Below are 25,547 nucleotides of genomic sequence, written 5' to 3'. Positions count from 1 at the left end.
CCCACTCATGCCCTCCTCAGCACCCCCAACTCAGCCCATGGGCCACGGGGCCAAGAGGGGTTCAGGGCTCACAAAAAACAACTCAGGATCACAGAACCCAAAAGCTCATGCCTCACTGCATGAGCAGGACAGAGCCCAGGCACCTGGCCAGGGTCACACAAGCCAGGGACAGGCAGGACCTCCAATGGCAGCAGAGGGTCCAAGATCCCCCAAACCAAAGGCAGCTTTGGGGGGGCACTTTGGGGCCAGATGCCTGCCTCTCCCCACCCCTATACAGATGCTCTCAGCCCCACACAATTAGGCGACCTGGACATCCTTGGCCAAGCAGTGGGAGGAGGCGTTGCCCTGACCTTTGAGGCAGGGTTCGTGAGTTGGGGAGACACAGTCCACCCCAGGAGAATCTTGGAGGAGGCAGCCTTGCCCTGGGGGCCCCACCCCTCAGCCTCCCCCTACTCCAGACAGTGTTATTCCACTGGGGAGTGAAGAGACAGGAGCCCAGCTAGGCAGAGGGTGCGGGCCGATCGCGGACCCCCAACCCTGGGCGCTCAGCCACCAAGTTGAGGTGGCAGAAGGGGTGCTCCCACTCCCTGAGCACCCACCGTAGGCCAGGCCCTGTACAAGCCCCTCACCTGCCACATCGGTTCCCCCAGCCCCTGTGTGGGGTGCGGTGTCCCCATCACAAAGATGGGCAGCTCCCAGAGGAGCCAGCCTGTCTAAGGCCACCGGCCAGGCCAGGCAGGGCTGGAGGGGCTCCAGGGACCTGCCCCAGCCCCGGCTTGGGTTTGGACTTGAGGCTCTGTGGGCTAGTGGCTCCAAATGGTGTCCGGGAAAAGCCTTCGTAAGAGAGCCCAGAGGAGGTGCCCTCCATGGAGGCTGGCCCTTCTCTGCATTCAGCACATCTGCCTCGTATGGTGGGACAGCTGAGAGAAGCCCTGCGAAGGCAGAGTCCAGGGACTGCAGCAGAGCCTCCCACCACCCAGGGGGCCTCCAGCCTAGAGAACTGATGTCTCCCGGCAGCCCCCTCCTCAGTGTTAAGAGCTGAGGCCTGACCCCCTTCCACCAGACCCTAGAAATACTGCTGAGAGACAGGGATGAGGGCAAAGGGCAGGCCCTCAGGAGAACCGCTCATCCTCTAAGCTTCAGTCCCCACATCTGCACCGTGGCCCCAGCTCTGGAGTCTAAGCCAGGAGGGCAGCGGTCGGAGGGCAGGCCCACCTGACCACGGGGCAGCTGCCAGGAGGCCTGTCCTAGAAGAGGCCTCTGAGTGGAGAGCATCCCCAGACCCCAGTAGAGAGGCGGGCTGAACAGACACGGCTACACCCTGGGTGCAGGCATCCCACCAGCTCCTTTGAAACCTGCCCTGACCAGGCGGCCCAGGAGAGGGACAGCAGGCCTGGCACATTCTGGCCTGGGCGGGGAGCTGGCTGGGGCGGTGGGCCGAAGTGAGGAGCACTAATAGGTTATGTCAGGCCAGAGCTCTGGGGAGGGGGCCGCGCCTCTCGGCTCTGGCAGCCCTACCTGGGGCCCGTGCCCAAGAGCTGGGGCCAGGACAGCGATGCTGGCGTGGTTCTGAGGACGGCGCGAGGGCTGCTGGGCCCTGAGCGGGGAAGCCTCATTTAGCCACAGTGGCCAGGAAGGCAGGATGAGCCCCGACTCCCCATCCTCAGAGACAGCCTCCATGGGCTGCGGGGTCCTATGGGAAGAAAGCTGGAGGGGTTCGCCAACCCTACATGGAGCTCAGCTTTGTGGGGAGCAGAGACCTGGGGGCCACTGCCAGCCACAGGAAAGCCTTCTCACGACCCCTACTTCCTCCTCTGCCCAGATTCCCTCCCCAGGGCTCCGGCATCCCCTCCCCAAGCCAGGGGACCCTGATTTCTCAGCCCTGTACTCTCGCTGCTCTGCCTGGGGTCTGCCCAGCAAGCCCCGTACTCCAGTCTCGCCTTGACAACCCCAACACCACTGTCTCTCCTGGGGTCAGGATGGGTGGGGAGCTGGGGGACAGGGCGAGGCCTGGAAATGAGTCCCTCTCCCAGGCTCAGGGCTGTGGGCTCAGGGGGTGAGCGGGAGCTCAAGGAAGCCGAGGGGGCTCAAGGAAGGGGGGGTCAGTGAGAGGCCAGGGACTTGGGCCTGGGACTGAGGAGGGGGCCCCTCGCATCCGTGGCGGGGCGGCCAGCGCCCTGTGTGTCTTGGCCGAGTGGGACCCCTGGGCCGCCAGGTATGTAACAATTCCAGCCATTTCCTGCCCTATTAATGAGAAAGGGGCTGATATAAATACACGCTCAGCATAAATAAATACAGGCCAGGCCCGGACTGCATAGCAGACAGATTGCGTGGAGCTGCTGGCCAGCCCTTCAGCCAGTTCCCCCCACCCTGCCCACGGCCCCCCCACCGCCCCCCACTTGCTTTCCTCCAGTGGGCTGGGCCCCTGCACACTCACAGGCCTGAGATGGACGGACTGACCGCCCTCACCCCTGGCCTCAGGACAGGGTCCTTGTAGCCCCCGGGAAGCGGGCAGGCTGGGCGAGGGAGCTGGGATCCCCACCGCCTCCCTCACCAGACCGTGCACAGAGCCAGTGACATCCCTGTGAGGCAGGGGGTGCTATCATTGTGCCTGTTCACAGATAAGGAAACTGAGGCTCACATGGTTAAGGAACTTGCCCAAGGTCACATGGCCAGGAGGTCATGGGTCCAAGATTCAAACCAGAGGCTTTCTGATCCCCAAGTCCCTGATGTGCCCACTGTGTGCGAAGGGCAGCCAAGCACAGGTTTCACCCTCCTCCCTTCCTTGCTCCCTCCCAGGCCCCAGCCCTGGGAGGACTTACGTTCAGGGAGGACTTGGTTTCAGGGAACCACTCTCAGCTCGTGGAGGGACCCTATCGCACCAAGAGGCCTCACCCAAGGTCACACGGAGAGGCAGGGCCAAGCTATGGAACCGAAGCATCTGCCCCCAGCCTGGGCCTTCTCCTCAGACCTCAGGCTCAGGGTGGGAGGGCTGTCTCTTTTCACTGGCCTCCCCCTGTCCAGTGCCACCCCAGCTCCCCAGCCTGGATGTTTCCCACGGTGGGGGGACTCAGGTGTCAGTCTGTGCCCTAGAACCCAGCCTGGGGCCCTGGCCTGAGCACGGATCTGCAACAGCAGCTAGAAAAACCCAGGTCCAGAGAGGGTAGGAGCCTGACAAAGTTCAGACAGCAAGGGGCAGATCTGGGGCCAGCACCCAGGGTCTTGCCCTCTGGCTGCAGTACATTCCTCTCTTGGAGACCCAGTTCAAATGCCCCCTCCTTCAGGAAGCCTTCCCAACCACCCCAGCCCAAAGAGCCCTTGGTCTGCTCCCAGCCTTCCTCTGCCTTCCAGCCTTTGAAGTCTTCTCTCACTGCCGGGTCTTGTAGGTGGGCACTGGGCCGAGGCACGGCCACACGAGAGTGCCCCCTCACAGCCCTAGTGTGGACGGAGGGGCGAGGCCCTTACAAAGTCGTGGTCTCATCTCCATCAGCAGCCAACAGTTTGGGGGCCAACTGTTGGAGGGGGTGAGTTGAGCAGGTGGGCACGCTCAGGGCAGCAGGGTCCTAAGGCCCAGCTGGTCTCCCGGCCCCACCTCACCCGCAGGTCCAGGGCCCAGCTAGGCCCTCTCCCCTCTGGTAGACTGGACCCATGATCTCTTTGCCCCCAGCCCTGGGCCCCTCTCCCCAGGCTCACTCCAGCTGTGTGAGGTCTCAGCCCCAGGCTCCTAGGGCTGTGGCAGGAGGGGTGGGAGCACAGCATGTAGCAGGTCAGAGAGGAGTTCCCCAGGGCAGGGGCCACCTCCCAACCTACGCCCTCCATCCCTTCCCCAGGCAGTCCCTCAGAGGCCCAGCCCCTCCCATGCTTGAGAGCTACACTGTGGGAAACAGCAGGACCAGGAGCCAACCCGAAAGGCCTCAAAGCAGCCATGAGAAAGGATGAGACATCCGCGTGGATCGACTTGGAAACGGGTGGGTGGCATGTGATCAAGTGAGAAAAAGCAATTTGCCTAACGGTATGTATAGTAGGATCGGCTCTCCGTCAGCACCGTCTCTAGGTGCTTACGTGAGCAGGCATGCAGGTGTGCATATCTGCAAAGAATCATGGCTGGAAAGACAGCACCGTTGACCCTGTTTCTTTCCAATTTAGAACCAGAGAAGAAGGAAACATTTTTACCTTATCATCTCTGTTTTTTTGGTAATTTTTAAAAATTTAGTAGAAGGAAAAAATACCAGTATTCAATCTTACTCTAAACCCACTGCCCAGGGCTGTCCAGCCTCCGGCCCATCCCCCAGCTCCATCCAGGCACTTGTCACCATCCTTCCCCTCCTCTCTTGGCCTTTGAGGCCCCTCTCTGCCTGCCCCTCCCTCCCAGCACCCAGGCCCCACAGCCTCCAGCCCTGTCAAGCCCCGGCTTGGGCCCCGGCAGCTCATGGCCCAGCCACCTCCACAGGGACCTCCATCCCACTCCCCCCGTCCCCACCCTCAGCAGTAGCCAACTTCACACACTTCTGCACTCAGCTTTCCCTGTGGGCTGTGTGGGGATTCTGGAATCCCAGCCGCATCTACCCCTTCGCCAGGATCTTGTAAGTTCCCCCCAGCAGGTAGCCTGCCTCGTTGGCCAGATGGGAGCCCTTCAGATGTCTCCCTGCGGGGCAGGCCGGGCCTGCTCCTCAGACTCGGAGGAAGGGCCTGAAAGTTCACCCCACAACCACCTTGGGCCATCTGCAAGTGCATATGGGAGGCAGGGCAGGAATCCGGCCCCAACTTCCCTGGGAACCAGAATGGAGAAGGCGAAAGCAGGGCAGAACTCTCTGGAACGTCCTCCCACACTCCCAGCACCCTTGGGCTTGGGAGTGAGTGAGGGGTGATTGCTAACTCCCAAGAAACCATCCCTTCCTCTCCTCTCACAGAATCACTCACCTCAGAGTGGTGTCTGGGGCTCTGACCCACTGCAGCCTGAGCTTGCATAGCTACATCAGCCACCCCCTCAGCAGGACCTGGGCAGCTAGGGGCGAGTCTGAGACACTGGATGCTTCCCTCTCCTGGAGGAGATGGGTGGATGGGTGGAGCTGTGGAGGGATCTGTGGGTGAGTGGGTGGATGGATGGGTAGTTGGGTGGGTCAATAAGCTGATGGATGGATGAGTGGGTGGGTGAGTGGCTGGATGGATAGATGGATGAGTGGGTGGATGGATGGATGGATGGGTGCGTGGGTGGGTGGATGTGTGGGTGGCTGGCTGGCTGGCTGGCTGGCTGGGTGGATGGATGGGACAGAGAGTGGCTAAGCAGGTAAATCAATGGATGGGCTAGTTGCAGACCAGCTCAGGAGTAACTACCTCTCGAAGGAATTTTCTAAATCTTTGAAATGAAATGTGAGGCCCTGGCACCCCCCAGAGGATAGAGTCTCTAACTACCCATCTCCCCTTAAGCCCTGGGCACCAACAGTCCTGAGAACCACAGGCACGGACCTGGAGAAAGTTAGGGGTTCCGGCAAACAAAAAACCTGGGGCCCAGTGCTGGCTCTTCCCCTAACTTACTCTGGCATCTTGGGAATGTTCGGTCTTCTGCAGCTCAATTTTCTCATCTGGAAAATGGAGCTAATCCAACCGGATGCCTGTGCTGCTATGAGATTTAACTAAATTATGTGTGTAAAGTGTCTGAGATGGTCATCTGGCACAGGTCAGGTGCTCACGGAATGTGATTTCTTTCCCGGGGCAGCCCAAGGGCACACATGCACACACACATGAACATGCACACACATGTGGGCACACACGCATACACACTCCTCCAGCCCACTAGGGAAGAGGGATGGAGAGTGAGACCCTAGGCCAGACCAGACCAGGAGAGGCAGATGGGGACACATTTATTCTCCAGGCGTTCCATGCTCTGGCAGGACTGGCCCAGCCTGGGGGGCCAGGGGCTCAGGGAAAAGGGACTCAGACAAGGGCCCTAGGGCCTCCTGGGGCTCAGCCTCCTGGGCCTGGGCCAGCTGGGCTGTGTGCTCAAAGGCAGCCTGCAGCAGGTGGGAGGCGAGGCAGGTGGTCCATGTGACAAGATAGGCCAGGTGCCAGGAGGTGAGCACTGTCGTGCTCTCCACCCACCAGTACAGACGCTTCAGCAGGGCCAGGAGCTCCAGCACCACGCAGTTCTCCAGCAGCGCCTGGAAGGGGCAAGCAGACTGGCAGGTGGTCACCAGGAGCTCACACAGCTGCACTGCCTGGCTGCCGGACCCAGCCCAGCCCTGGCCATGCCCAGTGCCCCAAGCTGGCCCTCAGCAGCCCAGCCCACACCCCACCCACCCACCTTGCTGGACAGCCAGCCCAGGCTACAGCGGTGGGCCTTCCAGCACAACTTCCAGGTCAGCAGCAGCAGCAACAAGACCACCAGCATCAGGCTGTGTAGACATGACAGAAGCAGGTCCATCCAGGTGGCCACAGACAGGCCCAGCCACTCCCAGGCGCCTAGCCGCTTCAGGGCCAGGCTAAAGGCCCGGGCACAGCCAAGCATGCCTGCCCACACCAGCCTGGGTGCCCGCAGCACCAGCTGCACAGGAACCTCCATCAGTGCCAGCCCAGCCCGGAGAACCCGGGCCATGGGGCAGGCTGTGAGCACCGGGGTGGGTGGGTAGGCCTGCTGGCCACAGGACCCCTGGGCCTCCTGGGCCAGCCCCGACAGCCAGTGGTTGAAGAGGACGATCTTGAGGAGCAAGAAATTATAGAGGTGGGCCCGGTTCTGCACCAGCTGCAGGAGAAGGAGAAGCAGTCACCACCCATGGTCACTCACTGGGGGCTGGAACCCCATCTGCTCCAAGTTTTATTAGAGGTGGGAGACTGCCAGCCCACCTTGGGCCAGGGCCTCCCCCTCTCAAGGCCTCTGTTTCTCCACGCACAAGAATGATCTTTATCTGTCCACTTCTCTTTTTTTTTCTTTTTTTGGTGAGGAAGATTGCCCCTGAGCTAATATCTGTTGCCAATCTTCCTCTTTTTACTGAGGAAGATTGTCCCTGAGCTAACATCTGTGCCAGTCTCCCTCTATTTTGTATGTGGGGTGCAGCCACAGCATGGCTTGATGAGCGGTGCTAGGTCTGCACCTGGGATCCAAACCCACAAACCCCACACTGCCGAAGCAGAGTGCACGAACTTAACCACCGGGCCGACCCTATCTGCCCACTTCTAAGTACTCCATTATCAGAAGGGAACTTTAGAAAGTGTTTCATGTTATATTTGGTTTTCTTTCCTTTGATTTAAATGATTGCTTATAATGCTCCAGACTGAAGGAGGTAGATTTATTATTATTGTTATCATTGTTGTTATTATTATATAAGGAATGACCATCCCCTCAATGCTCTAATCCTGCGAGATTTAAACCCAGATCAGTTTCTTCTTGTGAACGCTTGGGCCTCCCTGCACATCGGTTGCCTCTCGGTGTCATGAGGGCACCTGGGGGCGAAGGGCAGTGCCATTAGGGGCAGAGAGATGTGAGGCATGGGGGCTGGTGACGGTGTTAATAACTGGCCCGCTGAGAGGGGTGAAGATAGCCAGATTTCCGTCCTGGGTGACAGTGTGGGTATGACGTCTCCCACCCACCAGGAGGAAGAGAGGCGCTGGGTGGGGAAAGAGTCTGTAAGCGAGAAAGCTTCACCTGAGTCCTGGAGTTGAATGGCCCCTCCTCACAGCCCTAATGCCCCAGCCCCTGAGTAACGCCCGCCCACCCATCTGGACCCCACGTGCCCCTGTCCACAGGACCACCTGGAGCCCTAAGGGACGGTGTGAGAGGCAGCCATCTGGGGGTTGGCTATGTGCCCCACCATGGGCGGGATCAGCAGAGCCGAGGGGGTAGGGCTATGCTGGGAAAGGAAGGGACCCCAGGGGTCCAGCTAGGAGAGGAAGTAGGTGGGAGGCAGGAAACAGGAGCTGGCCTCCAGCTCACAGTGTTGAGACCAGCAAGGAGAGAAACCTACTATATCCCACACAATCCCAGGAGAGGAAACAGAGGCTCAGAGAGGTGGAGTGACTTGCCCAAAGTCACACACCTAAACAGTGGCACAGCCAACATTCAAATCCAATTGTCTGTCTCTTTCTACTGCACCATGTGATCTCCCTTCCTAGGCCACAGTCCCGACCCAGGGGACCCTTTTCTGATGACTCAGCCCTCTGAGGAGTTGTGATTTGGAGATGTGGCCCTGGTCAGCTGTACTTGTTTGACAAAGACGGCTGGGAAGAGCCATGCTTAACCCCCAGGAATGACCCTCTATAGAGAAAATTCCGGCACTGTGGCTTGGGGGCGGGGCTTCGGGGAGCCAGCAGATCGCTCCAGGGGACAGGCAGTCACCTAGTTCCACGGTCAACAGGGTCCAGCAGGTCTGAGGCAGCTGTGAAGGGCCAGGCGTGTGGCCCCTACCCCTCCGCCCTCACCCCCACTCACCAGCACACAGAGCTTCGCCAGCAGCCGCAGAATCCCCCAGAGGCTGGATCTGACCGGGGGGACGACCTCCATGTCTGCCCTCCTCCCGCTCCTCCAGCTGGGAGAGGCAGGGTGACCTCACAGACACCGCAGGGTGGGGGCCAAGTCACCGTGGGGACCCAGTTGCCACAAGAGATCCCCCTTCAGCTGCCTCCCGCCCCGGAGAAAGTCCTCGGGGCCTGCAGGAGGCCACTGAAGCAGCAATGCGCACCATTCCCCATCATTCCAAACCCCAACAGATCGGATGGAAGGCCTGGGAAATAGAAGTCTCTCCCCCAGGGCCGCAGGTGACGAAATGTTGACAGGCAGACAGAAGCCCAGACGTAAGCACCCCCATTCATTCTTCCCGCATTTTGCTAAGGTTGGTCCCAGTCACAAGGCAGAGAAATGAGATTGCGACCTTTATTCTCAGGTCTCAGAGACGTCTCGGCGGGTTCTGAGGCCAGGCTAGCACCGTGAAGGGGAGAGAAGATGTGCCGACATAAGGGTCTCGGAGGGTCGCGGAGAGGGGCATGTGCTGAGGGAAGGGGGGCCATTTGCTGAGAAAGCCCCCTCGGGGCCACAAGAGGCTAGAGGAGGCCACAGGCTTCCCGGAGCATCTTGGATTGGTGGCCGGAACCTCGGGTTAGTGCCAAAGAATTAGAATTCTGGGAGAATGGGGAATCTTGAGCATTGCTTTCCTGTCTGGGTGCCGGCAGATGGCCCCAGGGGGTGCAGGACGAGGCCCTGGGGTCTTTCAGAAATCGTAAAAAATTTGCCCTCTGGCAGACAGGGTGCTGTGAGCGGAGGGCACCTCTGCGCAGATTACAGCAGGGCGTGCTGCCCCAGCCCTTTCACATGCACACAGCGTGATTTCAGTCCTCACTCGCAGCTCAGCCAGGCAGGCTTGTGCAGGATACAACCTGCCCAACCATACAGGGCAGCCTGTCACAATGAGTCCCTGGAATGTCAACGATGACTTTTGCCCAGGGCAGTCCTGTTCACCCATTCATTTCCTCCCTTGGGGCAACAGCTGGAGGGTGGAGTGTGCAAAGTCCCTCCACTCTGTCCTCTGCCCTGTCCCTCCCCTACCCATCCTCTGTTTCTCCAACACTGTGGCACTGAGAGGTCACAGGGACTTCAGAAAGGCCTCCTTGAGCTAAGTTTTGAAGGATGGGTAGGAGTTTTCCAGAGAAGAAAGTGTGCCGGAAGGTCCAGGCAGACGCAACAGCACGATTCGAACAATTCCGTATTACTAGAGCATAAAGCAGAATGTAGGAGGAGAACAAGGGAGGTGGTGAGGTTGGCAAGGGCCACCTGGGCCACAGAATATTCTTCTAAAGGACAGAAGCCATTGAAGAGCTGAGGCTACAAGGCAAGTGGAGATGGCTAGGGGTTTAGGACGGCCCCTCCAGCTGCATGAGGAGGTAAACTTGCAGGAGAAGGGGCCTGGGGGGGACCAGGCAGGAACCCGCAACAGCAACCCTCCAGGCACGAGATGACGGGAGCTGGGACGAGCGCTGTGGCGCTGGGAATGGAGAGAAGCAGACGGATGCCAGGAACATGCGGAAGGTGGAACTGACAGGGTTCCCCTGTCAAGAACAATGGAAGGTCCAAGACCGTACCCTGCTTGCACGCTAACCAGTTAGCCTGGCAGAGTTCCTCAGATGCCAGGAGAAGGCTCAAGACTCCTGGGTCAGAGATGAAGGACAATTTACTACTCACAGCACTAGCAGTGAACTAAAGTATAAGCATTTTGCATTGGTTCCTTGAGTCCGGAATCCCACGGCGCGATGTGAAAAGGGCCAGATGACACCTGCACGTGGAGTAAGCGTGTTACAGAAGAGACACTCTGAGCTCAGGGGACCCACATCTTTTATAATGGGCAGTAAGCAAGCCAGAGGGAGACACTATATATTCCAAGCTGCATCAATACACAGACATCCTGGAAAAGATCAACCAGAACACAGAGCAATCGATTCGTGTGCAGAAACACGAGAGACCCATGGAGAACTGTCTCCGAACAGAGGATTGAGTAGCAAGAGAGGTCAAGCAAGGCGGGGGTCAGGGATGCCCCTCAGAAGGCCCGCATGAAGGGCAGATGGTGGTGCTGCTGCCCACCCAGGTGGGAGCTGGAATCACGGAGACCTCACTCTGCCCCACTGCCCCCAGTGTGGCCCCCAGGGTGCCTCTCAAGTCCCATTAAAAGGTCAGGTTCAGCTCCACTCAGCTGTCCCACACCCCTGCCAGAGCCTTCATCTTGGTCCTCGAGCTAGATTTCAGCAAGGCCTCTCTGTGGCTCTGTAGCTGCCCAAACCACAGGAGGGGAGGGACACCGAGGGGCCACAAGGCTGGAAATCTAGTGACAGAGGTCGGAGGCCCCCCCTGGAGTGTGAAACCAGCTCAGGAGCTCCCCTAACCTAGCTGGGGGAACAGCAGCCCCAGCCATGCAGTCCCACGAGCCAGAAAACCCAGAGTCACTGCCGTCACCTTCCTTCCTCATCTTCATGCCAAGCCACCTCTGAAGGCCAGGACCATCAGTCCTGTCCACTACTGTGTCCCATGCCTAAACAGTGTTGGGTTCATAGTAGGAGCTCCATAAGTAGTTGTTGAATTCATAAACCAGTGAATAAACAAGTAACAGCCTCGGAGGTCCCTACCTGCCAGGCTGGACGTGAGGGCAGCAGGGGCTGCTGCAGAAGGCAGCCCCAAGTGGGATCCTCCAGCAGGGAGTCCCCACCCCCCTCTCTTTCCTACTCAACACCTCGGTTCAAGGCCATCGGAGCACCCTCGTTCTGTATGGCCTTGGGCAACACCTCAAGGGGAACAGGAAGAACCAGGTGAGATAACCCAGTTATCGGCGGCCGCTGCCTTGCCGCACGCCAGAGGACGCCATTCCCGTGTCCCTGCCCAGCTGCGTGGAGACTCCCCTCCCCTGCCCAGGACGGAGGGCGCCAGGAGAGAGGGAAGCCCCCTCTTCCCCCAGCCCCGGCGCCCAAGGGCTCTCAGGTGCGCTCCCCTGCGGCTGCAGGACGGCACGCGGCCGCGCGGGGGCGCCAGAGACCAGGGGCGCGGGCCCGGCGCACCTGCGCGAGTCCGTGGAAAGTTTTCGGCGGCTTATTTGTCCCTTCACGGCCCGCAAGGCCAGTTTCCCTGTGACAACAATATGCGTCATCCCCAGGAGCTCGCCCGGGGCAGGTCCGGTCATGCCTGGGTTGCTGGAAGCGAAACTACCGAGAAATCATCAGGACTCATACTCTCCCTCTTTCTTCCATGTTCCAATGTTAAAACGACTTTATTCCAAATCTTCATTTACTTTTCTCCCAGAAGGACACAAAAATGATAAACATGCCTTCGTACTTATTGGAACTTGAATTTTTTTTCTTTCTAAAGATGACTATCGAAGCCACTTCGATGCAAACATAACGATTAAAAACCGAGGAAAGCCTGAGGGACCCATCCTGGTTCAGGGAGAAGATTCTGGAGTCGAGCAGACTTGGGTGTGAACTGACCTCTGCTGCTTAATTACAAGTCTACGCTCCCGCCTCAAGCTTCCTTATCTGTAAAACTGGGATATACCTTGTCAAACCTGCCAGGTGAGGCTGCAGGCAGTCAACGAAATAGGATCTGTGAAGGGCCCCAGCCAATGCGTCGGGGCTGATGCGCAAGTGAAGTCAGCGTCTGGTGGTAGAAAAAGAACTCAAGAACTTTTAACAACAAAATAAGCTACAAGTTGGACAAAATTGCTTTAAAAATATATGCAAATTTGTAAAAAGAAATCACCCTCAGGGTGCACCAAAATTGTATGAATCCATAAACCCATATGTGGAAATATTCATTTCAACCAAACTACTTTCAGGCAATTCATGTGGCGTCCCAGACTAGATTTTTAAATTCCAAAAGAACACTGCCAAATATAAATAAGGGTCATTGCTGCCTTAAAACTAATTCATTTTTTTTAACATGAAAAGGCTTTAAAAGTGTTCTTTAGAAGGATATAAACTTGTCAAACCATCCGTTTGTTCAAAAACATTATTCACTCCCAAAATAAAAGTTCGTATAAATGGACAAAAACATATAAATGTCAGCAACAGATTGCAAAGTCACAGCTGTGAGACACAAAAATCATCCACATATGAGAAAACAGCAACGGGAAATATCATTTTCATCAACTCATTTATTGATCAATTTGTTCAGAACCAACATGTTTAGTGCACTTGTTTTCTGCCAGCTCACCAAACCTTTCTCTGGAATGTTCTCCCACCCACCACAGACCCATCCCACCAGTCCCTGTCTCTGTACTTGCTCTTTTCTCTGCCCGGCCTCTTGAGTCCTAAAGAAAATGTTCCTCAGTCCGCGGAAGGATATTGACACTGTGTCAGCATCTTGGCTTTGTGAATAATGCTGCAGTGAACATGGGGGTGCATATATCTCTTCAAGATCCTGATTTCAATTCCTCTGGATATATACTCAGCAGTGTGATGGCTGGATCATATGGTATTTCTATTTTTAATTTTCTGAGGAACCTCCATACTGTTTTTCAAGTGGCTGCACCTATTTACATTCCTACAAGTGAGATAGAGAGAGAGAGATACACACACACACACACACACACACACACAAACACAATGGGCTATTATTCAAACTTTGAAAAGAAGAAAGCCTGACAACATGGATGGAGCTACAGGACGTTAGGCTAAGTGAAATAAGCAAGATACAGACGGAAAAATGCTGCATGATTTCACTTTTATGTGGAATCTAAAAAAGACAAATTCATAGAAACAGTAGAACGGCGGTTACCAGAGGCTAGGGTTGGAGGAAATGCAGTGCTGTTGGTCAAAGGGTACAAAGTTTCAGTTCGACAAGATAAATAAGTTCTAGAGATCAGTATGGTGAAGATAGCTAAGAACACCGTATTGTGTACCCCAAATTTGCCAGGAGAGTAGATTTTATTACGTCTTCTCAACACACAGACAAACGGTAACTAAGGAGAGGTGATGCATATGTTCCATAGCAGGATTGTGGTGGCTGTTTCACAGTGTGTACATGTGTCAAAACATCAAGTTTTGTACACTTTAAATGTATACAATATTTAATAAGAGAAGAAAAAGTTTCTCAGTGCCCCCTCACCTGACCATTTCAACCATGTTGTTGAAAGAAGTCCTGAGCCTCCTCATCAGCCCCACCAGCCTCGGCCGTGCAGCCTCTGCCTCCTCTTCCCCACCGCGCTGCCCTGGCCCCAGTCGCTGACAAACTCCTTATAGACAGATCTGCTGGAGAGAGCCCATGGGGAAAGCCAAAAGGCAGTCCCAGCCTGGGAGAGATGTCTGCAACCCATGAAACTGTCCGAGGATCAGTATCCAGAACACAGAGAGTATCTCAGGAACGCCTACAAATAAAAGATAAATAAGGTAAGATCAAGAGACTCAACAGAACACATAGGCAACGGCAATTCACAGGACAGGCGGGAAACCCAAAGAGCAACAAACTTATGAAAAGATGTTCAACTTCATTAGTAATCGAGGGAAATGCAAATTAAAACCACAGTGAGATACTATCTCATACTCGTGTGCAAAAACAAAAAGGTCTGCCAAGGCACCACCCGTCGAGGCAACCAGAGCTTGAGACGGTCCCACACCCTGAGCCAGCAGTCCCATGTTGGTCTTTGGATCCTGAGAGCCACCCACGGTAAGAAATGGGTTGTACAAAGCCTCCCGTGACACACACGTGAAACAGAAACAGGAAGTCAAAATGATAATTACCCTTCCTACGTGCAATGTACTCTTTTTATTGTCTATTCATCCTATTTCACAACTGACTGAATTGTTTTCACTACCCCCTAGTGAGTTGCAAACCCCAGCCTGGAAAGCACTCCTTCGAGAAGCATCCACTTGTGAACAAAAAAATATGTGCGGGGCTATTTGTGGCAGCATTTTTTCCATCCATAGGGAAACAGAAAAATGAACTGGGTGTATCTGTCCGAGGGATGACTAAAATGAATGAGATCTGTACATGTTGACGTAGAAAGATTTCGAAAACATAGTGTTAAATGAAAAAGGAAAGTTACAGAGTAATAGCTATAAAATGATAAGGTTTATATAAATTTCTTCAAATCATTAAGCAATATTATCTGTTGTACTGGACACACATGGAGTCAAAATATAAAAACGAGACCTAGAAGGTCTGCACCCATTCATGGTGGGAGCTGGTTCCCTGGGGCCGCAGATGGAGGAGGGAAGAAGTCAGAAGGAATGTCAGCTTCATCTGTAATGCTTTCTGCTTTTTCTACTTTCAAATATTCTGAAGCAACAACAACAAAATGCTAACATTTGCTCATTCTGGGTGGTGCATACCTGAAGGTCAAGAGCAAGCCAGTGAAGCAAAGACCTGAGGGGAGAGTGATCCAGGCCCCAAAACAGCAGTGCAAAGGCCCTGAGGTCACTGTGGCATGTTCTGGGCACAGCAGGGGCCAGGCTGGCAGAGAGAGGAGCAGAGAGGTTAGGGATGAGGTTGGGAAGAAATTTGGATTTTAGGTTTAAGCAGGGGAGTACCTCATCAAATTTACACTGTTAAAACCTCTTTCTGGTTGGACATATTTTGTTAACTAGGAAATCGAGTGATGAACAAATACATGGTAGTTGTACTAATATCCTCTTTTGTGTGTGTTTGAAATTTTCCATAAAAGCTTTTAAAGTAATAATTAATACTACCTCTGGCTCCTGTGAGGAAAATAGACTGTGGGTGGGGGCAACGGGGGAGGCAGGGACACCAGTGAGAAGGCTGCCACCGGGGTCTGGGCAAGCAGAGAGGGTGGATGGGACCAGAGTAGGAGGGGTGGAGGGGGGAGGCCGCAGGACTCACCAAATGGCTTGGGCTGAGCCCTTGGGTGCCCAGGCCCGGGCATCTGCTGAGATGGGAGGTAGGGAATGAAAGCTGGCTTAGGGCATGCTGCCAGCGAGAGGCCTATGGCCTCCAAGGGGAGATGTCAGGGGCGCGAGTGCAGAGTTCAGGGGAGAGACAGGGCTAGGAGTGATCCATTTAGGAATCCCGGCATACAAACAGCACTCAAAACCGCAGGACTGGATGAGATCACCTAGGAAGTGGGTGTGGATAGAGAAGAGCAGAGGGCCCAGGACTGAGCCCAGGGCTCTCCCACGTTTACAGGGGAAGGAGAGGAGGAGGAGGCAGTGAGGAGCTCAGAAGGAGCAGCTGCTGGGTTGGGAAGAAACCAGAAGGAAGAGAAGTTGCTCCCTTGTCCCCCAAACCTCACAACCCATCAACCCCCAGGCAGCCCCTCGTGGCAGCCCCAGCTGCTCGGGCTCCAGCTCTCACCTGAACAATTACAACAGCCTCAGAACCCGCGGGTGCCCATCCACTCTCCACGCTGCCTTCTGGAGCCATCTTTGCAAAAGGCAGATCTGAGGCTGGAGCTCCACGCGGCTCCTTCAGGGTTGGAAACCAGGCTCACAGCCTGGTGACCTCACTCCCAGTGGCCTGGGTGCTGCCCACACCAGCCGCCAGGCCTGCGGACGCTCGTGCCCATTGGACACAGACACACAGGTGTGTGCACACACAGAGGAGCAGGCACTGTAGCTTGCACCAGCAGCCATTCCCCTCCCCCGCCCTCCCAGAGGCCACACTGACTTCCCACACCCCAGCCTGGAAGTGCCAGGCTTTCCCGGCCAAAGGGCTTCTGGAAGAATATCCTCCGTCCGCAAAGCAGAGAGAGAGGCCAGGAGACAAGGCCCGTCTCCAGCCTGCCTTGGGGCCTGGTATGCGCGGACACACAAACGCCTGAGGTGCTGCCACCATCTTGTGACTGCAAGGAGCTCACAGAGCAAACGCACAGCGTGGCAAACTAGAGAATGGAGCCAGGGTCCTTGGCAAAATCAGGGGGCTGCTGGGCCAGTAGGCTTCTTGCAAGAAGAAAGAGCAGGGGCTGGCCCTGTGGCCGAGTGGTTAAGTTCGTGCGCTCCGCTTCGGTGGCCCAGGGTTTCGCCAGTTAGGATCCTGGGCGTGGACCTAGCACTGCTCATCAAGCCATGCTGAGGCAACGTCCTACATGCCACGACTAGAAGGACCCACGACTAAAATATACAACTATGTACTGGGGGGATTTGGGGAGAAAAAGCAGGAAAAAAGAAGAAGAAGAAAGAGCAAACCCCTACTCTGTAAACCACCCCGGGCTGGGTTTCTGACACCTGCTTTTGGAAGCATCCCAAGAACCCCCACATCCTCACACACGTGCACACCCCCCTCACACGCCTGGCCCCCCGAAAGTCACGCCTTCCCCCAGAATTCATGCCCATTGGCATCACCAAGTCTTGGCCTGGCGTGCCCTCCCCTCGGCCATTTTCTCTGGCCGCGGGATGACTCTTGCCTCTCCTTCTCGGCCACCCGCTGCCCTTGGTCTTTGGCTTGTACACCTGCGAGAGTGGACATTCGTTTTGAAACACGAACTTCTGCCTTTAATGCCCCTCGTCACCCCCAAACTATTTCCTGTTACCCAACCCGTCCCCCTACTTTGGCAGCAGCTGGACTGGGTGGTGTCCACTGCCCCAGGGGAGGGTCATTTTCAGCAAAAGACACAGAAAAGGCTTTCGGGTTCCAAAAGCTTAGGATTTGAAAGAACTGAAGGATTAGAAGAAACAAAAAAACACGATGAGTCAGAGAAAGGCCTCCCGCCACAAGACCAGAGCAGGTTCCTGGGCTCCGAGCAGTGGGAATGGAGTGGGCTCTGGGTAGAGAAGTCAGTGGGGCCTGGGTTGGAGCCTGGGAGGAGCAGAGAAACCTCCAGAGACCACCAGCCCCCACGGTATCCCCCATGGCAAGTCTTGTCCTCCTTCAAGGCCCAGGAGCCATCGCCATGGAGCCACGTTGGTGCCCACACACTGTGCACCTCCTGGTCAGTCACCACTGAGGGGCTGTGAGGGCCCCCGGGACCTCCCCAGGGCCTCTCCTGGAGCCCCCCAAGCCACCTTCTGATGGTCCAACCGGACTGCCTTTACTGGGGCCATCCATCTTAGTGGAAGGATCACTCCCCATAATCACATGTCCCAACATTGCCAAAATTAAATATAGTGGGGCCATTTTAAAACAGAGTCGGAGCTGCCCTTCCAGAGAAACTGCTCTGCTGTCTTGAACCTTGGACTGGGCCAAACCTTTGGACGGGGCCAAAACAGCAATTGTTTTACAAGTAATTGTTTGAGAAGTCAGCGGGAGAACGGACTCCCCTATCACAAAGGCTGAGGATTGCAGACTATCTGAAGACAGAATCGATAGTCGATCAATGTTTAGCCAAGACCGGCTCTCTGCCTCCAACTCCAACTGACATTCTTTGTACAACAACCTCCCTCCTTGGCCTTTAAAAGCCTGACTTTTACTCCCTGGCGGACACTGTTTTGGTTTCTACCTGAGTCTAGGCTCCGGAACTGCAGTTCTGTGATCCCAAATCAACACTGTGCCTCTTAAACTGGTTTCTGTTTTCACAAGTTGACAACATCATAGTGCCCACCCACTACCCCCACCCTAGACAAACAAGGGATCTGGGGTGGCGGGGGGTAGCTAGAAAAGCCCCGTACAAGGGTACTGAGGAGGCAGTGATCGGAGCGTGAACAAAAGACACCCCTCCCCCACTGCCCCCACCAGTCGGGGGGCGGCTATTTCTGACTCATCTCTGTGACTCCAGTGCCCCGCCCAGGGCCAGGTAAATAGTAGGTGCACAAAAAATATTTATTGGCCTGAACAGAATATGAGGCTGAAGAGATGGGGCCAACACTGTCTCCCTCCGTGCCCAGCCTCCCCCGCCCCACTCACCTTCCACTGATGACTCAGGGGTGAGCATGCGACCCAGTCTGGCCAATAGAATGAAGCAGAAGTCACGGAGTGGGGCTTCCAACAAAGGTTTTGTGAAGGAATAGACTCAGCGGGCCTAGCTTTTTGCCATTTCCCCTTCACCCTCTCAGGAGGTGTAGCAGCCATGAGGATGTGACAGACATGAGGACAAAGGCCTCCATGCAGAAGGTGGCCAAGAGGGAAGATGACAAGAGCCTGGGTCCCTGGTGGCATAACTGAGCCCCAGCCCACACGGCGCAGTCTCAGCTTCCTTTATTAGACCTGTAAATCTCCTCCCCGCCTGTCGGGTGTCACACTGTGGCAGCTGCGTGTTGCTGTGGTGCTGAAAGCTATGCCACCAGGATTTCAAACACCAGCAGGGTGATTCATGGTGGACAGGCTTCAGCTGAGCTTCCAGACTAAGACAGACGAGGCAGAAGGACCTGGCCACCACTTCCAAAAAAATGGCCGCGAAAACCCTATGAATAGCAGCAGAGCCTTGTCTGACACAGTGCTGGAAGGCGAGAGGATAGCACAAAAAGACCGGGCAGGGTTCCGCTCTGCCAGACACAGGGGCGCTAAGAGTTGGAATCCACTAGACAGCACTAACAACAAAATCTCCCTCTGCTGAAGCCACTGCTATGCAGGTGTTCTGTTATTTGCCCCTGAACACAACAGGTTTAAAACACGTTCCCCATACACCTTTGGACTAAGACAGATTTGGTTTTGGATCTTGGCTGGTAACAGCTGAAATCTGGGTTTCCTCTACTATCTCCACTCCCCAAAAACTGCTCTTGCCAGGGTCACTGTATTAAGCGAGGGAAATGATAATAGCTATTATAACAAACCCTGAAATCTCAGTGGCTCAACACAACGCAAGTTTATTTCTGTTCTTGTTAAAGTCCAGTGCAGGTTGGTGGGGCAGGCACTGCTCCACACAATCATTTCAGGTCCCAGATTCCTTCGTCTTGTAGCTCCACTCTCTGGGGGCTTGGAGCCCACTCCATAGAGGATCATATAAGAAGTGTTTATGGTCCAGATCTGGAAATGGAGCACTTTACCCCCACCCACATTCTACTGGCCAGAATTCAGCCACGTGGCCACACCCACATGCAAGGGAGGCTGGGACTTGTAGTCCAACTTCAGAAGAAGAGGCCAACTTGGCAAGTGGTGTACCCTGGCAGGGTCTACCTTGGCCACCAAGGACCTCCACGTCCCTATATCCAGTGCTCACTTCTTAAGCCTCACTTTACACCAGCTCTCAGCAACATTGGGCAATGTCGGCCATCCCCCATCTTTTTGAAACACTGTTTTTGGCATCCTTACTAACTTTCTCTGGGTTTTCTCCAACACTCCTAGACGCTCCTCTCCCACCCTGAGCTTTCTTGTCTTCCTCTTCTCTCCCTGCACAATCTCACTTTACCAGCTGCCTCGATTACTGTCGCTTATACTCATGACCCCCAATCTGTCTCCAGCCTGATCCCCCTCCTGAGCACAAGACTCCTGGACATCCTCACGTAGCTATCTCAAACTCAACATCCCCACTGTGATATCCTCTTCGCCCCAAACCTGCTCCTCCTCCTGGACTTCCCCTGCTGTGAATGGCACCACCATCAACCCAACGACTCAAGCAGAAACCTGGCACGGCTCCTGACATCTTGCTTCCCCCTGCCACGGGCTCAGTCATCGAGCCCCGCTGCTTCTACTGCCTAAACCTCTCAGAACTTCATCCACTCCCATGCGCAGCCATGACCTCCACCCAAGTTCAAGCTACCATCACCTCCTGCCTGGACGTCAACAGCCTCTGAAGCTCTGCCTGCCCTAACTGATTCCCTACAAGGCTTCTCTAGGCTAGTGCTTCTGAAACTTGAGCTGCATACAAACCACCTGGAGAGTCAGTTAAAGTGCAGATTTCTGGGCCCCACTCCCACCGCACCCCCCAGCAATCTAATTCTGATTCACTAGGTCTGGGGTGGGGCTCAAGAATTTGCATTTCTAACAAGCTCCTCTAAGGGCTTCCCCTGGAGCAACCCAAGCAAACGACGCGGACGCAGGTGCTGCCAGGAGGCCACGAGCCACGGATGGTTAAGCGATTAAAACAAAATAAATTTAAAACGCAATTCCTCAGTAGCACTCGCCACATTCCAAGTGCTCAGCAGCCGGGACGGCAGAAAGTTCTACTGGACAGCGTTGCCTAGGTCTTGATGAGTGTTCTAAAAGTGAAGGCTGATTCTAGGTCCCTCTCTTGCCCCGTAGGAACTCTGACGCTCGCAGTGCCTCAGAGCCCTCGCTTTTAGGAAGCATGAAGGACGCCGGGAGCCGGGAGGAGGCAGACATGCTCCTAAACCTGCAGACAGTGAAACCATGTCGGAAAAGTGGGCGATCTTCTGGGGCAGGAGGAGGGCCTAGAACTTTGAGCTCATTGGCTGGTGGTGGAGGGCGGCTGCCAGTGCTTTCCTCTGATTGGGTACTTTCTCTCGCGGAAAGCCAATCCTGGAGGGCGGCGGGGGCGGGGCCAGGCTCGCCGCACAGGCCCCGCTGAGAGTTCCTGCGCCCACCCAGCTGGTGAGTTCTGACCCCTACCCGGTTAGAGACCCTTCTGCCCTGGAAGCCCGCTCACCGCGGCCGGGGGCGGGTAGGTGGGGGCAGGTCCTGCCTCCCCCGCAGGGGACACCGCTACCCCCAGCCCTGAACCGCACGTGTCCAGTCTCACCCTCCCTGTGCTCAGTGTTCCCTCCTGTGAAATGGGATTGCGCCGGTGGCCGGGAGAGGCCGCGTCCTGACAGCCTCCTCTGCTGTGCATGATGGGGTGGCGGGTGGGGATTGAGGTGGGCCTCAGGACACGGAGGCCGTGTCCCCACAGGAGGATGGCCCAGGAGGAGGGCGGAAGCCTCAGCGAGGCGCGTGCGCGGGTCGGGGCCTTGCACGGCATCACCGACCTGGCCCAGAAGCTCCTCTTCTATGACCGCTGGGCTCTGGACTATGACCAGGTAAACCGGGCCAGGTCCTCACCTGCACCCCCCTCCCCTCATCCCGCCTCGTCTCCTATCTACGAAGCGGGAATAGTCAGCCTTGCATCCCAGGGTGGCTTGTGAGAATGAAGTGAGACTCACCCTGCAGTCCTGTCCCGCGGAATGGCCCCTCTTCTGCCCACCCACAGTGGCCCTACTCTCTGGCCGTCCCCATCTCTCCAGATTGGCAGCCGCTGGAGATCAGGAGCCAAGACCTCCCCACCTGGGACTGCAGCCCAGGCACAGGGGCTGCCTGGATGAGGTGCCATTGAGTGCTCTTTCTGAACTTAGTTGCCTTGTGGAGCAGAAAAAGCCCCAGCAGTAGCTGGGGGCTGACTATCCAGTCCTGGCACCTTGGCAGAGGAAAGCACCTCATGCCTGGGTCTCCTCTCCCGTAGTCTCAGCAAAGCCTGGGCCCCAAGCACACAAACACAGCTTGGTCTGGCTGACTCTGAGACCACCCACACAAATGTCCCCCAAACATGGGCCCCTGGTGGCAGTTGGCTCAGCACTCTGTCCCCAGGATGTGGCCGCCCTGCAGTACCGTGCCCCCCGCCTCGCAGTGGACTGCCTCATGCAAGCCCTTCCGGGCCCGCCCAATGCTGCCCTGATCCTGGATGTAGCCTGTGGCACTGGCCTGGTGGCTGCAGAGGTGAGGCCATCGTGAATCCCCTGCCCTCTCTTCAGCCCCCCGCTTGCTCACATTTCCCGCAACCCTTGCCCCCAGAACTCTGCCTCCCCCCTCAGACTCACTGGTTCCAAACACTTGGGCTACATCCCCTGTGGGGTCCACTGCCCTCCGCCAGGTGCAGGGACCCAGCTGGGAGGTTGTGGGGGTGAACTGTAACAGTGCTCCCACCCCAGCTGCAGGCTCGGGGCTTCCTCCAGTTGCATGGGGTGGATGGGAGCCCAGCGATGCTGGAGCAGGCCCGGGCCCGTGGCCTCTACCAGCACCTCAGCCTCTGCACCCTGGGTCAGGAGCCTCTGCCCAGCTCTGAAGGTACTTGCCTTCCCACCCTGACACCCCAAGGCCCACCCTCTGACCAAGCCCATCTGACAGAGCCCCTTTCCCTTGCCAAGCCTCCATCCTGCTTGCTGAGCCCTCCACAAGCTCCCTCCCACACTGAGCCCCCGTTCCCCGTCTGAGCTCCCCAGTGCCTCTGAGACCCTCTCTGAGCCCTCTATCCCAGGATCTGACCTCAGCCCAGGACTGGGCCTTACCTGCCATATCTCGCGGGGGATCTGGGTCCTGTAGACACTAGTGGCAGAGCTGGTCCCTGCCCAGGCCCCTCTGTGGGTACCATCCTCCAGAGTAATCTGAGACACGCCACCACACCACATCCGCACGCCCCACACAGGGACCTTCGACACAGTGCTGATGGTGGGTGCCCTCAGTGACGGCCAGGTGCCCTGCAGTGCGATACCTGAGCTCCTGCGAGTTACCAAGCCAGGTGAGAAGCAGCCCATCGAACCCCACACATGCACCCCTTCCCCTCTCCGCACCCAGAGACACAAGCCTCAGGGCCCCTCAGGCCAGGCAAGGGGCAGGGTCCTGCCCAGGGTCATACAGCCTAAGCTAGCATCCCAGCCACCAGCTGCCAGCCCAGGGCCCTGCCTCAGTTGCCACCATCAACAGAGCCAGGCAAATAGGCAGGGCAGAAAGGTAGCCAGCTTGCCACCTTCGGGTGGCTTCACCCTCCAATCCAGCCTTTGTTTCCTTACCTATAAGCAGAATGGCTTAGGCCTTTCCCCATAGGCTCATGGTGAGAATTGGGTAAAATGACGTCTCTGAGGCCTTGCTTCAGCCCTGGTAGACAGCAGGAGCTCAGTTCAGTTCCCTCATCCTCCAGCTTCCTCACTAACTCATGGATGGCCATCAGGTGAACCCGTTTCTCTTTTGGGGTCTCAGTTTCCTCATCTGTGAGATGGGGCTGCTCAGGTGAGCACGTTTGGTGAACTCTCCACCCTGGGGCTGATGTGCAGGTGAGGATTGTGTTACTCTCCTCCTGCTGTGTCCCTGCCCTGTGCTTGCCTCAGCCCTGCGGAGGAGGGACACACCCTGCTCTCTGGGCCTCCATCCCCAAGCCACCACGTCCCAGCAGGGGGGGCCCCGGGGCGGGGGGGGGGGGGGGGCCGGGGTGGGCCCACAAGGGCCATGAGTGCTCAGTGCTCTGAGAAGTCAGAGAAGGGAGGCATTTCCAAGGGCTGGGATAGGGAGTGAGGGCAGGTGGGGAGCAAAGTCATGGGCATAAAGGAGAGTGGCAGAGCATGGGGATCATGAGGCACTGACTTGAGGCAGGACAGGAGCAGAAAGCCCTGAATTTGCCCCAAAGCAGCAAGATCACATCTTCTCTTCTCCCTGCCTTCCTCACCCGCCCTGGGCCCAGCAGGGGCTGTGGCCCAGCCCGGGCAGGTCTGGGCAGGCTTCAGCCTCGGGGGGGGTCACAGGAGCTGACAGACACAGGGACATTGGTGGGGTCAGAGAGAGAGGCAGTGATTGGCTCCGGGGGATAGAAATCTCCCTTCGCCGGAACCAGTAAGGACCGGGCCTCCTAGCCCAGCCTGTGCCTGTCAGATCCCTCAGCTGGATGGAGCCCTGTCTGCCTGCCCACACATCACGGACTCCCCTACTTTGGAGCTTTTCCTCTCATGGAGTGCCCCCCACCATCAGGGCCCTTCTTCTCCTCACCCCTTCCTCCAGGAAGCCTTCCAGGCACCGGTCTTTCCTGAGTGTATCTGAGCCCACACTGGGCATCCCATAGGTGCCTGAATACCTGAAGGGACGGGGTCATTCATTCACTCAGCCAGCGCTTAAGGCTTTGCCGGCCTTCCTGTGAGACAGGGCGGTCATCCCTGCTCTGCAGGCTGGGAAACTGAGGCTCAGAGAGGTGAAGGGATTTGCCATGTGCTTCCTTCCTGGGCATCCAGACACAGCCACATCCTCCAGCTGAGGGCCTGGTGAGCGCTGAGGAGGGAGCCCCCTCTGTCCAGTGGATTAAGCCAAGAATTCCCAGCATAAAGGACACCTGGGCCTTGAAGCATGTATAGGAGGCTGTCAAGCTGAGGAAGCAGAAAGGTGTCCCTGGGGGAGGGCCAAAAGCACCAAAGCCGTGGAGATGGGACCAAGCTGGGAGAACTGACACCCTTGAAGACACCCTTGGGGGGAGGGAGGGCAGAGTGCCTGGAACCGTGGCTCCTGCCCCACCCCCACTCACCTGTCCCTCCCCACCCCTCCCCAGGTGGGCTGGTGTGTCTGACCACCAGGACCAACCCATCCAATCTGCGATACAAGGAGGCACTGGAGGCCACCCTGGACCGGCTGGAGCAGGCCGGGGCCTGGGAACGCGTGGTGGCCTGGCCTGTGGACCAGTGGGAACTGGCCACCTCAGAGCTCGAGCTGGTGCCTGGCACTTCCAACAGTGATGGTTTCATCTCTGGCATCATCTACCTGTACCGAAAGCAGAAGGCAGCCCAGGTTGAGGGAGGGAGGCCCAGTCCCCAGTCCCCGGCTGGCCTCTGACTCTCTGTGTGGCCTCAGCCGGTCCATGCTCAGGCCTCCTCTGCTTCATCTGTAAAGTGGGCCACGGCACCAATCCCGGCCTTCAGGAGAGCGCAGCCTATTAAATGAGACCCAGGAGGGAAGGCAGGACTCTGGCTCTGTGGATCTCTTGCCCCAGGAAAGAGTGACCTCTGTCTCCAAGAAGGACAGAATGAGAAGAGACAGGACAGAGGGGGCCCCCACCCTGGCCCGTCCCTAAGCCAGGCATGCTAGGGCCACAGATGTGACTTTATGACTCCTCCGAGAGTCCCGGGCCCTCTCACCTCTGACTCACGGACCAGGAACCCAGGTATCTGGGCCTCGGCCAAGCACTTTCACATGTCCGGGACCCGGTCTCCTTGTCCCCAAAGGGATCAGAACCCCGAGCTCAGGGTGAGGCTTGGAGACTGCCGTGAGCTGGGCAGGTAGAAGGGCTTTGGTGACTGTCAGCATGAACAGGGGCCGTGGGAAGGCTTCCTGGGGGAGGCAGCTCTGAGCTAGAACTACAGGACAAGCAGGATTCAGAGGGGTGGAGAAAGAAAAAAGGGCATTTCAGGCTGAGGGCAGGGACAGCCTGAGCAAATGCCAGGCCGTGGGACCTGGAGGGTGAGCAGACCAGCCTGGTTGCCCAGACAAATCTGGACAACGACAGAGAGGGCAGGTGGCCCATTCCCCAGGGCTGGGTCTCCCTCCTGGGGTCCCCAACACTTCCCCAGGCTCCTGG

At 56.7% G+C, this 25,547-nt stretch overlaps 2 protein-coding genes and 1 long non-coding RNA gene across 5 annotated transcripts; 1 reads left to right on the top strand and 2 right to left on the bottom strand.

Annotated features, from left to right (window-relative positions):
- Positions 1–5,844: 5,844 nt before the first annotated feature.
- On the bottom strand, positions 5,845–8,550 carry TMEM270 (transmembrane protein 270). The gene is made up of 3 exons (XM_008538050.2): positions 8,423–8,550; positions 6,302–6,739; positions 5,845–6,158 (listed from the first exon to the last, which is right to left on the bottom strand). Exons 1-3 carry the CDS (start codon positions 8,492–8,494, stop codon positions 5,862–5,864), a joined length of 807 nt encoding a protein of 268 aa, XP_008536272.1. The 5' UTR covers positions 8,495–8,550; the 3' UTR covers positions 5,845–5,861.
- Positions 8,551–8,598: 48 nt separating this feature from the next.
- METTL27 (methyltransferase like 27) lies at positions 8,599–24,927 on the top strand. Its single transcript, XM_008538052.2, is given in 8 exon segments — positions 8,599–8,784; positions 20,531–20,839; positions 21,138–21,264; positions 21,809–21,937; positions 22,150–22,285; positions 22,644–22,736; positions 24,525–24,645; positions 24,647–24,927. Coding segments are annotated over 6 exon segments (816 nt in total). The 5' UTR covers positions 8,599–8,784; positions 20,531–20,839; positions 21,138–21,141; the 3' UTR covers positions 24,861–24,927.
- LOC139074723 (uncharacterized) lies at positions 13,170–18,568 on the bottom strand. Of its 3 annotated transcripts, none has more exons than XR_011524411.1 (3): positions 18,257–18,568; positions 14,794–14,914; positions 13,170–13,829 (listed from the first exon to the last, which is right to left on the bottom strand). It is a non-coding gene; the product is annotated as an uncharacterized lncRNA (long non-coding RNA). The 3 variants fall into 3 exon arrangements; XR_011524413.1 differs by lacking the exon at positions 18,257–18,568 and adding an exon at positions 15,302–15,931; XR_011524412.1 differs by lacking the exon at positions 18,257–18,568 and adding an exon at positions 15,773–16,069 and having other exon boundaries at positions 13,371–13,829.
- Positions 24,928–25,547: the final 620 nt, after the last annotated feature.

This window comes from Equus przewalskii, chromosome 12, assembly GCF_037783145.1.
Source record: "Equus przewalskii isolate Varuska chromosome 12, EquPr2, whole genome shotgun sequence".
Taxonomy (NCBI): domain Eukaryota; kingdom Metazoa; phylum Chordata; class Mammalia; order Perissodactyla; family Equidae; genus Equus; species Equus przewalskii.
Note: the sequence above shows the minus strand (reverse complement) of the source record. Positions and strands in the feature narration are given on the sequence as shown.